This window comes from Neodiprion lecontei, chromosome 1 (assembly GCF_021901455.1).
Source record: "Neodiprion lecontei isolate iyNeoLeco1 chromosome 1, iyNeoLeco1.1, whole genome shotgun sequence".
NCBI classification, from domain to species: Eukaryota; Metazoa; Arthropoda; class Insecta; order Hymenoptera; family Diprionidae; genus Neodiprion; species Neodiprion lecontei.
In genome coordinates, this window is record NC_060260.1 from 33468876 (window position 1) to 33486093 (window position 17218).

At 45.2% G+C, this 17218-nt stretch overlaps 1 protein-coding gene across 2 annotated transcripts in view; it reads left to right on the forward strand.

Moving 5' to 3' along the window:
- LOC107228144 overlaps nt 1–17218 on the forward strand; it is a 107966-nt gene that overhangs the window by 63426 nt on the left and 27322 nt on the right. The window contains exon 1 of one of the 2 annotated variants that reach the window (XM_046746835.1): nt 3664–3715. The exons of the other annotated variant lie outside the window; for it this stretch is intronic. Within the exon in view, the coding sequence (XP_046602791.1) occupies nt 3691–3715 (25 nt within the window). The 5' untranslated portion in view covers nt 3664–3690. Of the gene's footprint in view, nt 1–3663; nt 3716–17218 lie in introns of those variants that run through there. 2 annotated transcript variants of the gene reach the window in all.

The window sequence follows — 17218 nt, forward strand, 5'->3', positions numbered from 1 at the left end:
TACTAATCGTTGGATGGGTAAGCGGATATTATTATTTTTCAATATCGTGAATAACTCCGGGATGAGATATAAGAAAAAAAAAAACTACTCAAACGTGTGTTTAAAATGGGAATGATCGATCTTTTCGTTTCTCGGATGCAGACGGTAACTTAATTTTGGATATGAACTAATTATAATTCTGGGAACATCGAGAAATATTTAATGGTTATCTATGAATCATTACACATTATTAGACAAAACAAAAAAAAAAAAAGAATAATAAAAAATTCATGACGATACTCCTGCACCATTAAATCAAATCAGCAGTTTTATTTATTAAGTACCCTGAAATGTTCGTTTGGTTCGTGTTCAAGAATTAAGTAAGCAAGTCACATATTTCGTATAATCTTTAATCGTTATTCAAAGAATTCTCGTGAATTTCTGCTGGTAATACATTAAGTTTTTTTCTCTTTTCTTTATACAGTCTGAAAAGCAGTCAGCGGTAATATCTTGAATCATATTAATTCACAAATTTCTGAAGCGCAGTTGTGATTGAAAAAAAAAAATCATTCAATTATTAATTACACCAAGAGAAATAATTTATTGAACAAGGTAAATGTGCATCAATGTAGTACCAAAATAATATTCAAGAAAATATTAACGTCAATATTCTTGAATGGCAGAGGTGATTAATGAATTATGTTCATTTTACGAGCAAAATCAATTACATAAACAAAACGAGTTTCCCTTCAAATTTACTGAATGTTCTCTAACCGCAGTTCGCAGTCTCTAATGAATAATAATTTCCTTTCCTCCCCTCGCAGCGCTGCAGCCTGCCTTTTTGCGTCTTTAAAATTCGATTCGTAAATCGGATCTTTGAAGGCTTCGGAGCGGGCAAAATTAATAAATAAATACGGCATGCTGTTTTTCACTTTCAATTTTCTTTTTGCGGTGCAGCATAAACGGGAAGGAGATAGGTACGGGCCAAACCCTTATCCTGCAGGAATTCCCCTCGAATCAAAATATAATTATAGGCTTAAGGGCAGGCTTACATCTTCCGTGGAACGAACTCCTCTTGCCTTTCAAAGCTTTGCTCGTTCCGCAATCTCGCCTTTCGTCATCACTCTCCGCCCATTTGCTTTCGGAGATGGGCGTAAATACCGAGTATGTTGAAGAAACGAATAACAACAACAAGTAACAAAGAATAAACGAAGCGGCAGAATCATAGATCGTAAAATCATTCGTCCTCCATAAAATCACGTTCGTAAGATTTTTTGTTTTCAGTCGAGATTCGTTGCCACCGTGGTAAAATAGAATAAAAAATAAAAAAATAACCAATAACGCCTAGATCATAGATTTGCGGTATTTTCGATAATGTAGTAAGAAAAATTCACATCCGAATGTTTCGAACAAGACGCAACCGATTTCGACGCGAGTGCATGAACGGCTGTTAGCGTACAATAAAGTTTCCGTTGCGAAACCGACCTACTCAAGTCGATTTTCACACAATTATCAAGTCTCGATACGTAAGTGAGAGTGCGAGTATCGCTAACGAGAATATAAGTATCCCGACAATTTCTTCAAAGCGTTATCCTGACGTTTGTATATTTGTGTAAAACGAAAGCTAAGTGCCTTGCAGTTCAGTTTGAAAACCGTTAGAAATGATCCCAAGACTCCGCAGGAAACGGCAGATTACAGAGTCACGTTTTAAGGTTTTTATGCCGATGCGATGCCTACATTTTTTTCCTCCTCACTCTGCGGTGAATTTCATGACTGTCTTAGGCCTTTCGATCGTTATTGTCGTAAATTTTTTTCACCCAAGATAGAGGCGGACGATTATACGTACAGGTTATTCGTCGGCATGTTGCGGATGGTTTTGTTTCAAGGTTCGACCAATGGTTTTTCTCGAGATTAAAATGCCCCAGGTCAATGGTCTTCGGGCCAAACTCGCGGGCAGATTTTACCCGATACACAGAATCCGCAGTTTAAAATACGTGTGAAACGACGCTTGAAAGAGGTCGATCACTCTTAGCGCCTCCGTCTGATGCTCCGTAACAATGTTACAGTAATTGTGACTATAACGAAGATACGAAGCCAATGATCCGCGACGCCCGTTTTTCAATCCGGGGAGAATCTTCGCCTTTATGTAGATCCGCGTAAGAAGTATCTATTTACACTTTCTTCCCATGAATCTCTACCTCCGGACACTCGAATAACACCCATTTCTACGCTGACAATCAGGCGTAAATTGCGTCAGGTAATTAGCGAGAAAGTCAATTTGTAGTAGCGGAGTTGGCAAATGTTGCAGACTATACTCGACGCTCTTATCTCCTCTCAAAAAACAGAGTTTTTGATTGCTTTTTACTCATACCCCGTTCGATTAGGTCAACGAACTCAGCACCCGGCGAAATTGCTTCCACGGGCGAGAAAGTAGCGCTGACAAAAATAGGATAGAATCATCGTCGGGGGAATATCTCATTTCCGATTGTCAGTCTGGCAGATTCGAATGATCCCGCAGGAAGAATCTCACCGCGTCTCGATTGTCGGAGGCTTGTTAGCTCGCGTAATTTAAACTTCGAGACTCTAGTTTCAACGCATAACGAGGGAGTAACGCATACTCGTTATTGCTTTGCGCGGCAATTTCGCAAGTCGAATCTCTCTCTTTCTTTTCCTCTTCGGTGATCCAGCTACTCCACCTCCCGAGGCACCTAATAAGCGACGACGATCCTCTAATGCCATGACTGGTTTTGCGAAATTTTGTAAAAAAAAAATCCCACCATGAACACGTCCATTTTTTGAACACTCGTAATCTGTTCAATAAATAAATAAATGAATAAATATGGCGTCAAATCTTCATTACAATTCATTTTTGCTCAATCTGTCCCCTTGGGGCTTATAAATCGCGCCGTTTAATATCGATCGCGCGTTCATAAGTTACTTTACAAGGATATGTTCCGCACGCAGGACACGCCGAGAGTCCAGCAGGGCGTGTCCTGTGGATATACATGCGATAGATTTAAAAACAACAAGTTCCCACGACGATCAGCTGCGTCTGAATGAATTAAGCCGAGCTGCCGGAGCGGTGCAGCCGTTATGTTATGTCCCCGTAGTTATTATGCCCGCCTACCATACTTGCCGGTTGTTAGTTTTTGTACTTGTTACTCGTTACTCGTTACTCGTTACTCGTTACTCGACGATACTTGTTTATACTCGTTACTGGGATATCGGGGATGCGGTGCGTCTTACCGCATGAGACGCGCATCCCGCGGCTAATACTTTCGTATCATAAATTCATGATATACATTTCCTTTAAATGTCTGAGACCATTCATCCGGGACGGACAATATTTTCACCGCGAATCGAGAGAGGGTGTAAATCCTGTCCGTAACATACTAACACAGTTAACTCAAACGCCGTCCACTCAAGTATTTGCAAACTTAATTTCATGCTTATATTTTATTCCCTCAAGCTGCATAAAATTCCATTCCGGAGAACCGGAGCACGGGGTATATGTATAATAATAAACGGACGCGGGCTGCATATTGTAGCCGCGTTTATCGCCCTTCGTCCAAAGATTTTGCATCGTACTCTGTAATTAAACGCGCTCCGATTACCGGGAACTTCAGCTTTAATTAAGATTGCTCATTTTTGTTGCAGGTTCGTGCCGTGCGCTGCCCTTGTATTTTTCCCATCTTATGTTATAGTCTAAGAATGCGAAACCCTCCGGACTTCACTGGTGAGTTTTGTGTTTCGTTGTTCCATTTTTTCTTTCCTTGTTAAGTTTTTTTTTTTCTATAAAATTCAGTTGCCGAACCGGAGATTAGCTATTCTCGTAATATCCATTAATTACGAGAAGAATCGTTGTGCCGTTGCTGATGCCGTTGAAAATCGATTAAGATATTAGAGGGTAAATTATGCCACCGAACGGTTAAACCGATCGTCGGTCTCGATTACGCGTCCAATTTACAATCGGTTATGGCCAATCGGGAACCGAATTCCCCGCGTGCATATACATATGTATATATTCTCGAAATCGAGTCGTCTGTAATTCCGATTGCTTTCTTCTCGAGTAATATTTGGTATAACCGGTTGTTTCACCGGCACGTGATCGTGTTTTCAATTTCACGAATCCTGCACTGATCCGAACGGGTGGAATTAAATCCCGAAGCAGGGATACACGTTACATTAATAGGCGTACCATATGAAACGTAACTAGAAAGCGGCGCATATTACATCCACTTTCAAGCTCACCCACGTTGATTATTGCTCCTTAATTTATCGGCTCGGCCGCTAATTACCATCGCATCAAATCTCGCCGCAAGAATCGTAAACCGGAAGGTGGTCCACGCGTGTGGGCATCTAGGTTAGTTTCATTACAGCGCAATATAATCAAGCAGCGCGGTTTAATTTGATCGATGATCGGGGCCACGTTCCTTACATATCGCAAGGTTTTCAAAATTTCGTCAAAGTTTCACTGCTGCCAGCTCGGAGCTACAGCAAAGGGCGTTTATAATCTCGGTTTTATCCGGGCACGCATCCGGTTTCTTCGCCTGGTCGTTACTCCGCTCGTAGAGTGGTCATAAGGATCATTCTTGCGGTCATTAGTCGATGCAACTGTAAAGATAATGGGCTGAAGAACTGGGAGTAGAAGCAAGGTAGCAGCTTTCCGTTGGAATTGCCAGCTACTGCAGGATCAACCGTGAAATCGTTACTGTAACGACAATCGGTCACGATCCTAGATCATTTCGCTCGGACGCCGCGCGGATTGATTGATATCTCAATTCTATTATGCCCCGCCAAATTCTTGCTAGACAAAGATCTACGTATCAATTCAACGTTGGAATTGAACGGCGGCTCGATCCGTGACTCTCTTGAAATATTCAAGTTTACGGATCTATCAAGCGTGCATTCTTCGAAGAAAAAAAGTATATAAGAACTAGAAGAATGAGAAAAAGAAGAATTCGAGGTACAGAGGTCTGAGTGTTGCGACTCAATTCGATAAAATTTTAGATGCTGAAATCTTCCGTCAATGCACTTCAAGTCCGCTTTTCAAATCTAATTGACTTATCTTGTCATATTATTTCCGTACCGTTACTTTTTCCATCCGACGCGGAAGGAAACGATTTTTTTCAATTTACTATACTACGTGTCGAAGGAAATGTCAATATTGATTCAACAACAAAAGTGGTAAGAAAAGCACTGACTTGTTATCAGGTATAAAACCTCGTTTATACGAAATACCGAAATACCTCTCATGAACGATTTATCTTTTCTATTTACTACGCGCGATTTCGAACGGGCAAAATTAAGCTTCCACGGAATTTCACTAAACTGCAAAAATCGTGTCTGCGAGTTATCTCGCATAATTTTTTGAGCTTTTGCACGACGTAGCATTATCTGCACGGATGTTGATACCGCATTAGCGCCATGCAGCAGCAAGCTTACATAATTGGAAAAATAATTGATAAACGAAGTGGAATGCGGGGGGTTCGCCACAGAGTTTCTCTCACGAGAATAATCAAGCGTGCAGAATAATCGCGGACGGCGAGTGCAATGGGGGGCCCATATAATAAACGCCTCGGGCCCATCTCGCCTGATAACTCACGCTATGCGTTCAGTTAGCTGCGCATGGAGGCTTAATAATGCACGCAGCGACACTGCTGCAGAAACGAGTACGTAAAATACGTTTGGTATGTACGTAAGGGTTATTTTCTAATTTTTATGCTCTTAGAGGCTTAAACGCTTTGAAACTGATAAAAAAAAAATTACCTGCAAATATGATGACACGATGATAAACGGACTGTCTTAGAGTTGATATAAAGAACTAAAATTTTCAGAAAACTATTTTTTTTTTTAATCATTTTGAAAGCGTTTAAACCCCTGGGAGCGTAAAAGCTCAAAAGCAACCCTATTAAAGACCATCTTAATGTACATGTACACGTATATTTTATTGTTAATTACGTATTTGCACAAATGGACGATCCGGTCGCGAGAATATCGCGGGACAATTCTTATCGAACTTGCGAATGGCCGCAACTCGGAATCGCAAAACGGAATTTAATTACTCGGTAATATTAAAACTAGCAGCTAGACGTGGAATATTATTATTGCTTATTCGAGTATTTATGACTGGGTATATAGAGGGTGAAATTACTTACGGGAGCGGAAAGAGTGACGCGAAGCTCGAGGCGTACGGACTTGCGGCAATTGCGGTGCGGCTGAGACGGAACGGCGCGGTGTCTTCAAATAAATTAACTTACACGAGTAAATCTTGCGCCGCATGCAGGGTGGTGTGAAAAATTCGTAAGGCTACCGCGCAGCCAGCCGAGTCATGTATAAGACATGAGCGAGCCTCTCCAACGCTCATCTTCGCTCTTCGTGGATGCAATGAATAAATGTAAATTCAGTCTGGTAATAATTGCATCGGCTGCCCGCCTGTGCCGCTGTAATCATACGTTAATAGCTGTCCCAAGACCCGTCGAATCCCCGTCAGGCGCGATAACTGCCGTGCCCGTTAACGACGTCTTTTATAGGCTTCCATTATTGTCCTCTGAAAGACGAGCGGATGACCCGCGACGCGGTTGTCTCGCAAATTTATCAAAAATCGGACATGCGGTGAACACACTGTCAGAGAAAAGTATGACCCGTATAGGTAGGTAAGGTAAGTGTACCAGTTGTCGACACGTTTAGACCCAACTACTGACCCTTTTATTTTTCAAAACTATAAATTTACCCGACAAAATGTGGCTTTTTCGATGACTAAAATCAATTGCTAGACGGTTAGACACTTCAAATTAATTTTTTGGCAATCTTATAACTAAGAATCAAACAGATACAACTAAAAAATGTCAATAATTGGTGTACTCACCTTACGCATGGTTGTGTGTACAGAATCAACTTGGACTTACGGTTCATTTGCCCAATGATAATAAAGCTGTAGGTTTGACCGTTTTTATGGCCACGATGAAATTTTTTATGATAACTTCGTAGGCTTGGGGGGGAATTTTTGATTTTCATCTGCATGTTTCTCTTTCGGTCTTAGGCGCAAGGAGATTGGGATTTTTACACCTGCGGCAGGCTAATTACAGCGTGGATCGCTCAATACGAATATGGCGATGCATGGTGAATTTATCGGCGCGGTATGCAATTAAGCCGGCTATATGGCGAGGCAGGAATCCAGGCTGGAGATGCTGAGGAAAAGTGAATAGGTATGGGGGAAAAATGTGAAAAAGATTTTGCGGTGCAGTCGCCTTGAGATAATCAAGTACCGCGATCTACTGCTGCGGGATATTCTATCCGGGTGAAAAACTGCGCGTGCTCATTAATCCAATCGCACCTCGAGCAGCAAATCCTGCGATCAATTTTAACTTATTCCGAAATATACGCATGCTTTTGGAAATGAGATTTTGTACACCGGATTCAAAAACCACGTAACAGCGCTTGTTGTCGGTCCAACAATATCAAATTCAACATCCTCATACTTGGAAGATCCGAAGGCGGAGAATCGCTTCTTCGCTTTTCATTTCTTCTTCCCCTCGCATCGCTAGCTCGCCGATTCCTTCTGACATCGGAATGAAAGTCGCGCTATACCAACACATTCCTGTGGCTCCTTTGATTATTACGCGAATTCCGCGCGGACTTCTCCGCGCTTCAGGAGTTCCTCCCGTGTGTTGCTTCTCAGGTTATCGAACCCGGTCAGGATAAGGCTGAGAAAACGGGTCGATTTGTAAGGGAAGTGAGAATCTGAATGGAATCTCGCATCCACGGTTTTCTTTCCGCGGAATTCGATAACGCATGTTAGGAGGTAACGTAGCTAGAAGATGAAAAAAGGGGTAAAAAGCACAACGAAAAAACAAAAATGGTCGGTGAGAGTTAAAAGGAGTGTTAATATTGAATCAGGTAAAAACGTCACGATCGTTGGGACCGAGAGAGTTACACACTTGACAAAGGGCTTGACAAAGTCGAGCTACTCCGCGTCGGGAAATGCGCATGGGTTGAATACTGAGGAGGATCAATCCTGGGAAAGTTGTCATGGTCAAGGCCAAAGCTGAGTAGCGTAATACCGCAGGAAAGACGTTCCTATAACCGTTTTGCCAAAAGTATCTGTGCATCCTTCGTCACCTCCGAACCTTGCCAAGGGATCGGAGACGCAGAGGACGCGAAGCTTGATCCTTAAAATTATACGACGCAGAGAGCGTAAATTTCGGAATCGACCGAAGGCGTCGTGAATCGACAATCGTGAATGTACAGGCAACTCGAAAAGCTTTCCGAGAGAATTTTCCCGGTGCACGGAACACAGGCCACTGAAAGGAAGGTGAGGAATGGAGGTTTTTTAATATTTTGATCGCGAGTCACGAATTAGAATTCAAGCCCTCGCTAAGTCGGGTTTCGAATTTCACATCGTAAAGAATCGGGTCTTAGACGCGTAGGGATTTTACAAAACGAACCGCAGCTCCCCGGCAGGCTGATCCCCTCCTGAGGATCGTGAAACGAAACTGATGTGAAATAAGAAGTATGCTTTAACGTAAGAGGTGAGTTGTTAGGGTAGCTCGGCTGCATGAGTCGGGCAGTCTGCAGCTGCTAATTGCAAGTTAAACAGATAAACGTTGCAAAATTCAAGCCCTGATGCGGCAGCGAACCGCGGAGGCAATCAAAGCCCGTTCCTCCGCCTCGCTGAGGATAAGACGTCACTTATATCATCCGTCAATGTCAAAGTCGCTACCGCGGCATATGCCGAAAGCCCTTCGTCCCAGGGATTCGTACAGTAAAGGTACCTTATACCGCGAGTACTCTCCTCTCCTTTCTTCTCCTCTCGCAGACTCTGGACCACCGCAACTCGGCGCATCGGAGAAGGCAGAAGGAGATTTTCTCTCCACCGCATGACGCTGGCATGCCGCGCGAGATGTGCGGCGGCTTCGTTTTATTTCCAATTTACGACAGGAAGTCATTATCGCATGGAGATTCACCGTGCAAAGGGCGAAGGGCAATTACGCGCGCAAAAAGAACACGAAATGACGACCGAGTCGCGGGAAAAAAAACATCGATACATGAGACGCAACGAGCGGACGCGTTTTAGTGAAGCAGCTTGCGCGATTTACGCCTATCAGAGATATCGAAATTATTTATAGTTCAACGATTCTCCGCCGTTGATAAGGAAGTATTCGTTGTCAAGAATATTTTGTCCTTTCTGTGAAAAAATTGGCGAAATCAAACGGGAAGGGGGGACAAAATTAATGTCGATTGGTTTCAATGCATTTAACGTATTTGATATAAAACGAACCTCAAAACGTGAGGCCACTTTTCGATGAAAATTTCCCGAGACGACTCAACGAGATGGAAGAATCGTGCCAACGACAAGAGAACCTGCAAGAGACAGAGGACGAGGGGATACCGAAGATAGATTAACCGGCTTTTCCTGATCCTGAAATACAGCTGGCAAGTGAAAATAAACGCTTCAATGGAGTTTAATCTGACTGAGACGAGTAATTTCGCCCCTTCCACGTCGGTTAGGACTTATAACTCACTCGTTAAAGATGTAAGTATATGACAAAACAAAAAATAAATAAATAAAATAAGAAGAACGCTGCCATAGGAATTCCGCGTGTACATCGGGAGTCGCGTTTGTCGAAGAGCTGCAACTCTCACCGTGTTGCCGAGTATTATTTCTTCTTTCTTGTTTTATTTATTTTTTTTTCTCTCCTCCTTCTTCTTTCTTCCCCTCTCGGAGAAGCGCCGCAGACGCTGCAACGGTGCGACGCAGCGCGCAGAGGCGGCGGCTCGTTGCTTCTCTTTTTATTTCTTCCCGCAAGTCCTTCGTCCTCACGTTTCTCATCCTCCTCCGAGGCAGGCTGCGGCGTCAAGTGTAGGTATCCCTCGAAATTGCGCTCCTCGTCCCCACAATTAAATGATTTCCTCGGATTTTTCCGCGTCCGTTCACCACGCCGCATGCATTGTTCGGAGGGAGGAAAAAAGCTCTCCGAAGCTCTAGGAGAATGCGTGCAACGTCGCTGAGCGGCTGCTCGGGATAGTCGCTGGATGTAAGGCCTTATAGGTCTGCGGTGCTCTTCGTTGAAGGGGGGGAGGAAAAAATCATTGACAATGGTTAGCACGAGGAGGAGAAGAAGAAGAGAGCAGATGGCAGCGGAGGCTTTGGGTAATTTACGATTTTGTTCGTGCCTTCGGTAACTAGTACCTTGTACCCCGACCCCGACCCCGATCCGCTCTCGACTTCATTCTCACTCGAGAGACGACGATCTCACTCTACACATGCCGCCAGTTATAAGATAACACATGCAATTCGAACCGCGGTTTATACTCTCGGTATTCACGTGCTGCGTCCCTTTGGTATCCGGAGTATGGAAATTAATTGAGACAATTATCGAAATCGGTAACATTAATTACCGTTGGTCACGCATCGCAGGATCCAGGCCAGACCTTGGGTGAGATTCACGGTCGCTGCGCTTCTCAGCCTGCGGGGTATTCTGCCCTGCAAGCTTACCGACTTCCACAACGACGATCTGGAGTCAAAAGTACCGAACGTTGTATACAGAGTTTCAATTTTTTGGAATTTGACACGATGTTCCAAGTTTCGGTTAAAAAATGTCACTGTAAATGCACGCAGCTGTTTAACTTGCCGCGTAGTTTCGAACGTGGGTCAGAAAGTATAGAAATGTCGAAGTATAGAATTTTCAAGGAGCCGAGAACGTAATTAACAGAATCTCGAGGTATTTTGGAAGCGAAGTATGGAAAAACCAACATGTAAAAAGTTTCAAGTGTAGAAAAGTGTACAGTATAGAATCGTCAGAATAAACAAGAATATAGTGTAAGTCAGATTCTAGCGATTCTTCATTTAAGCTTTCCATATTTTGACTTGATACTTCTTCATCTTCTCTTATTTCAAGGATCGATGGATCGGATTCTAACCTCCTTGAGAATTCTACATTCATTTTCGAACCTTCCGCTTTTTAACTCGGTGAACCCCTTACTTCCAATCAGCGCTGATGCGACGAACCTAACGTTGATGTAGCAGAATATCCAAGGCATTCCCCAGGTTCCCAGAGACGAGTACTGGGAAGAGATTAAAAGTATCTCGACGATCGTTTACTGTCCACAGTGGTGTAATTATCTATTAACGAGGGACGAAGGGGGAATAAAGTGGAGGGGGATGAACGCGGGTCGTTGTATTCGAGACCGACCATCCTTATAGGAGCGAAGCACCAAGGCGGCATTGTCCAAGTCTTTTTTCCCCCGTGTTGAGGTCTAGGAGAATCTCGCGTGCGAGTTATATAATAACAAAATGGCTGCCCCCTCCGATGCACCGATGCGCCTGTGTGCGTGCGTGCGATGCAGCGAGTGCTGATGCTGTTGCACTTTTGCCGCGGTCGCACGTAAGGAAACTCCGGGCCCCTCTGTGCGCCGGTGGATCAGCGTTAGGCTAGGTTAAGTCGGTACTCTCTTGGCTCTATAACCCATAGAAGTCGAGACGAAGAGGAACGGCAACCGTAACCTGCGAGATGCAGGAGGGGGGGGATGCTGGAAGCTGGCGCGGATGCATAGAAACGGGTTATCATCCTACAGAACAAAGATCTCGCCGAAAGAATCCAATTATTACTCTCCACTAGCGTTTCCGGGATGACCTCAAGCTCGGCTTATTGTTAAGCCTCGTCCGCCTCCGTCCTCCTCCATCGGGATATCGTAGTCATCGTCTGCGAATGTACCGCAGGAGCTCAAAATATGACCATCGTCGTCATCGAAATCACTGATTCCTGCCGTAGCCAGACGGTTCGTCCTATGTGTGTTTTTTCCGTTACTCTCCAATGTAATCGATGGTTTTCTTGTTTATGTTTTCAAATATAGTTACCGTATACTTCGAATTTTCGAAATCTTTATGAAATTGAAATTTGATCATTACGTGACACGATTCGGATGATGATTTCCATGTTCTTTGGCTATTGAATGATTTGTTCATCGTCGTTAATTTATTTCTGCAGGCTCCACGTATCGACGATTTTTTCACAACTACTCGTACCCATATTTCTCAGTACACACCAAGGGCTTAAAGTTTCGTCGACCCAGCTTCGCCTGAATGGATCGAATGGAAAGTTGATCTATATAAGCCGATCATGAGCACCCGCGTGCAGCAGAGATTCGCGTGCATCTCCATTGGCGTCCATTGCAGAACTCGCGTCTTCCGCGGTTTATTCCGCCGCGTATCTAGCATAGAAAGAAGGCAGGAATATAACCATAGCTGGGCAGTGCCCGGAGGCTTCTACCGGGTTCTAAGCACCGAGTACCATTGAAACCGGGGGAAGGCATGCGGACCCGACTAGAATGTATATAACAAACACAAACACACACACACATATATATATTTACGTACGTTTTTCTATTTCCTCTCGTTTTATTCTTACATTCACAATTCCCTTTCTTCCTTCCTCTCCTGTAGTTTAATACCGCCACGATTCCCCGGGGGGCAAAATGGCGGTAAATCAAGCCAGGACGTTTTCCGGTACGAAGGATATTCTTCTCCTCATCCGGATTATTATACCCGCAGCAGCCGGTTCGCGCGCCCCTCAATAGACGACGGTCCCACAGGTTGAGATAGGATCCCCGCAGTAAGTTGTTTCGCTGCGTACATTATGTATTATGCGTGCAGGCCGCTTTTATGGTTTCCTTCCGCAAAGCGGCCGCCCGGCTTATAAGTATCTATCTCCGAGCTGTTATCTCAAAACGGATTGAGCCGTTACCCTCGATTCCTAAACTTCCTCTTCTTCTTCTTCTTCTTCTCCTTCTTCTTCTTCTTCTCCTTCTTCTTCTTCGACTTCGCGCGCAACCTTCGCTTTTCGAAAAACTGGATCGCATGCAACGCGTCAGCTTGCATATCGCGGACAATTCGACCGCAGCTAGACGGCGTGACTGCGGCTCTGCTGCCCACGTCGCGTCCTCCGATGTTCCATTGTGCTTGCGATATAATGTATATAACGCCACGCCGTAAGCACAATACGTGGGACAAGAACAGAAGAGAGTCGTCGTCTCCCGCCGGGTCCGCCGACTATGAGAATGAATCAGAACGGGGACTCATCGAGGGACTCATCGCGTCGCGAAAGGTTTGCCCTCAACGGCTGAAGAATCGTTCCGATATGTGCCATAGCGCGTGTGGATTCGTTCCGAGAATACAAAACGGCTGCGCGTTGCTTTAGATTCCAAGAAGTATTTCTCTAACAGACTTCTCACTCGTTCAACGATCGATGGCTCGAAACGCGTATCGCATTAGGAGAACCGCACGAACAAAGTCGCCTTTCCGCGAGTCATTGATTGGTTAGCTTGGCTCTCGCATCGTGCAAGATTGCAGCCAGCCATCGTCAGTTTCTCTATATCTACTCGCAGCGTCGTCTCTGGCTCAAGATTAATTCGCACTTAGGTTTGTAACGAGGAAGGCGAAGCGGGAATAAAATATTCCCACTGTGTTCCGAGGGCGCGCCTTGGTCCTAGCTAGGATCGCGACGCCAGGGAACACCCCTGGAATATCAAAGACTCGATGCTCCGCGAGACTATCGATTCTCGGATCGATTTAATACACGGGGATGTTTATCGATGTCTGCGGGACGGTTGCGCAACGCAGGAGGATCACTCTCGTGTCTCGCGGTGGTCTGAGGGAGAAGAGAAGAGAGGAGAGGAGTCCAGGTTGTACCGGCGTGGGTAACCATTAGTTCGGAGTTTCTTGCCAGGTCGACTTCTCGAGGATGTCGCGCCCTTTCTTACATCCTGAACCGACTTCGCTACGCAGCCTTTCGACTCGCGACGCCGCTAAGTGCCGCGAGGAGTCAACGATGGATGTTTGTTTGCTCTCGCTACCGGGACGACCATTTTTCTCTACTAGACGAACGTTTGTTCGCCGTACTCCCTCCTGCCGGATGGACGTACTGACTAACTGACTTCTTCTTCTCCTTCTCCTTCTTCTTTTCACCGACCGACAGTTTATACTGGTACCTGTTCACACAAAGCATTGATCCGAGGTCACAAACCTCCGTCGCAACTCCGAAGAACTACTCCGTTATATCCACACCGCTTTGAACAGGCTCGCTTCGCGGCTATAAACTTTGGTCTAAAAGCTATTTGGTTAAAGAGTATCGTTACACGGGCTGGTTGTCTATTTCACAATTACTCGACAAAGATCACGTCGAATCTCAGTCCCGGCCAAGCAATTACCTTTTTCCATCCAAGTGTACAAGGTACGGGTACTTGGCGAAAATCACCTTCGGGTTCTTCTTCTCTTCGCTTTGTCGCCACAAAACGCTTATTTGTTTCATTTTCGTTTTTTTTTTTCCCTTTTCAAATCACTGCCGCATCGTCGTTCTTGCAGTCCGTATAATACGACCGGTGCAACCGCGCCTTGTATTCCCCCCTCCCCAAGTTGGACAGAGAGTTCTGATCTACGACTTGTAAATTAGACCCTCGGTACCCGCCCAGGATTCGAGCGAGAGTCTTCAGGAATGGCATTGTTGCATTATGCCCCCTTTGTACCGGAGCTTTTAATTCTGGACATACTCCACTCCAGAGGCCATTTAATACGCCAACGCGCGCCGATTTTCTCTGGTAGTTCCCTCGTAGCGTCCCGGTACAGGTTATAAGGTACAACGCGTCGTCCTGGTCAGGTGCGCCTTGTCACCGAAGGTAACGTGGGCCGAGTTCAAGATCTACGAGACGCTCGTTCAGCCTCTAATTTTTCACGCCCCCGGCGCAACAGCGGCACCTTGAAATTGGAGCCGAAGGACGAGTTGCCAAAAGCTTCGAGCCGCAGGATCGGCGGATCAGCCGCAGTAAAGTCCCGCGGTCGGTTCGCATCTCGAAACCCGCGCGAAGCTTCGCAGTTGGTACCGATGTGGAGGAAGGCGGACCGAGGGAAGGGTTCGGGAGTTATCGACTTGTTCATGGAAGCAAGTTTACCGCTGCTGGCGTATCCAAGCTTGAGAGGAATTCGCAGATTCCTAGCGAGTTTATACACGCGGCGAACCTCGACTGCAGCTGGAACCCTAACCGCGGTGCTTGAGGTATAAACAATCGGGGGGGGGTGAGCTTAGAAAGGGAAGGCGAACAAGCCAGCTCGATTCGCATGTATTAATTGATCGCCGTTCTCCGTTTCTTCTGTATGGTAGGCATATACCTACAATGCATTCGCAGCTCATTCGTCGTATAACGCCGAGTACACGCCAAGACTTTGTCGTCTCCTTATTTTATTCTCTTTCTATCTTTCTCTCTTTCTCTCCGTTCTCTCGTCGCTTCGAGCTGTGTCTGGAATCGGACTGCCGCCCATGCACGCATCGGAATATGCATGCAGAACCAACCGCATTGCCGCGTGGGTGGCTTGGCGAGAAGATTCGCACCGCATGAACAGAGCGCGCGTCTTTCAGATGTTAGCAATTGTTGTTCGCCGATCAGCGGTCAGGATCGGGAAATGGAAGCTGTAACTCAAATCGACGGTAGCATCCGTTTAGTTAAGGAGGCTTCGGATACGATAGAAATCAATGATTTACGACAAGCTTGCCGAGGAAGTCGCCTCCGTTACGATCGGCTCGATATCCGCCTCGATCTGCTTCCTTTGGCCTCATCTTCTAGGCTAGTTTGCCACCAAAAATATTCGACAAAGTTTGACGCCCTATTTAGCCATTTACTCGGAACTCGGTGTGCTCGTTACCTGCTATTTCAACGCTTGGGTAAACACGCGTATAACCAGGACGATGTGCGACGATCATGTAGGTATAACGGTTTCGGTTTTGTATGTAAGAATTTCAAAATGAAATTCTTATGTACGCTTCAAGATCAACCGTGCCGCTGACTTTACAAGCACCTAAACGTCAAGCGCATTGCTAACAATTAACTGTGAAATCGTTGCGCAAGTATATTACTTCAGCAGGCGTGTTACACGCCTTGAGAAAATTGAATATCGTGCCACTAGAAAAACTCCTTCGAATTAGTCTCGTGGATTTTATCGATTTACGTAGATTGTAGTTTTTCCTTCGTTTTAATCGCGGTTTAGCTGAGCGTGCATTGAATCAAAACCCTGTTATCCGTGTCAGGTTTATATTCGCAAATTGTTCGGACGATTATTCAACAGCGTTGATACCGAGATCTCGCCATTGCGTACAAACGCCGAGGTGTTTAAACTTGATGAAACGAAACTGCTAGTTCAGTCTGTTACAGGAGTAAGAACAAACGATTGAAAGAGGAAGTTGTTTCACGGTTGTGTGAAACAGCTCCGGTGCAGCTTTCGAGGATCTGGTTGTCGCTACTTCACGAACGTTACCTCGCGCTGTTGTGACATCGACGACACAACTATATTTGTTTTACGTTATTTGACTCTTTGTTTTTCGTTGCATAAGAACCTCTCAAGTACCCGCGAGCGGCGCGGTTACCTTTGAAAGAATTCCCGGTTTACAGCCATTGCCGAGTGGAATACAAATTTCGGGAGCTTTTGGAATTTATTAGCTTTCTCATACGTTGCACCGCAGCCGCCATGTTATTTGACCCGCGCTTATGCCCTGTGAACGTGTTCCGGCCAGAGAGGCGGCAACAACGATCGTGGTTGAAATTAAAACATTCGAATAAGCAATAACACGAGTTACGAAATAGCTACTCGTCAAGTCGGTGGTAACACAATACCGAATTGTACTTCAAAGATACCACGTGGATCTCCCTACTCACCGTGGACCACGCGACTAACGGGGTTTCGTTTTCAGGAAATCATGCTAATTAGCCTCTCGCTGCTTAGCTTACTCGGACGCATTCAACTAACACGAGACTTTTTTCAGACCAGATGACGCCCAGGCACCACGCTCAAATTTTCACTTGCGTAACTCTACCGTTCATCAGACCCACGCTCTTACAGGCAATCGTTTGCAGTCAGGCAACGCGTCTCGCTAATGATTTTAGTTCGATACGGTGTACGTGCAATGGAAAATTGTGAATACACGAATTGAAGCTTGGACGGGAAAGATATACTCAGAGAAACGTTTAGTTTCGAAGAAACAATTGTTATGTCACCTGCGCGAACACGTCTTGGAATGATTATTGCGCTAGGAAATTATTTATTTAAAAAAAGTAAAGAATTCTCTGCGATATCCAAGCTCACGAGGCTACATGCTTGAAATCATACCTGGACGAATGTATCTTCTGGTGTAAGCCAACCGGTAAAACCTCTATTTCTTGTTTTGGTCGGCCGTACGTGTCGCTTCTACGACGC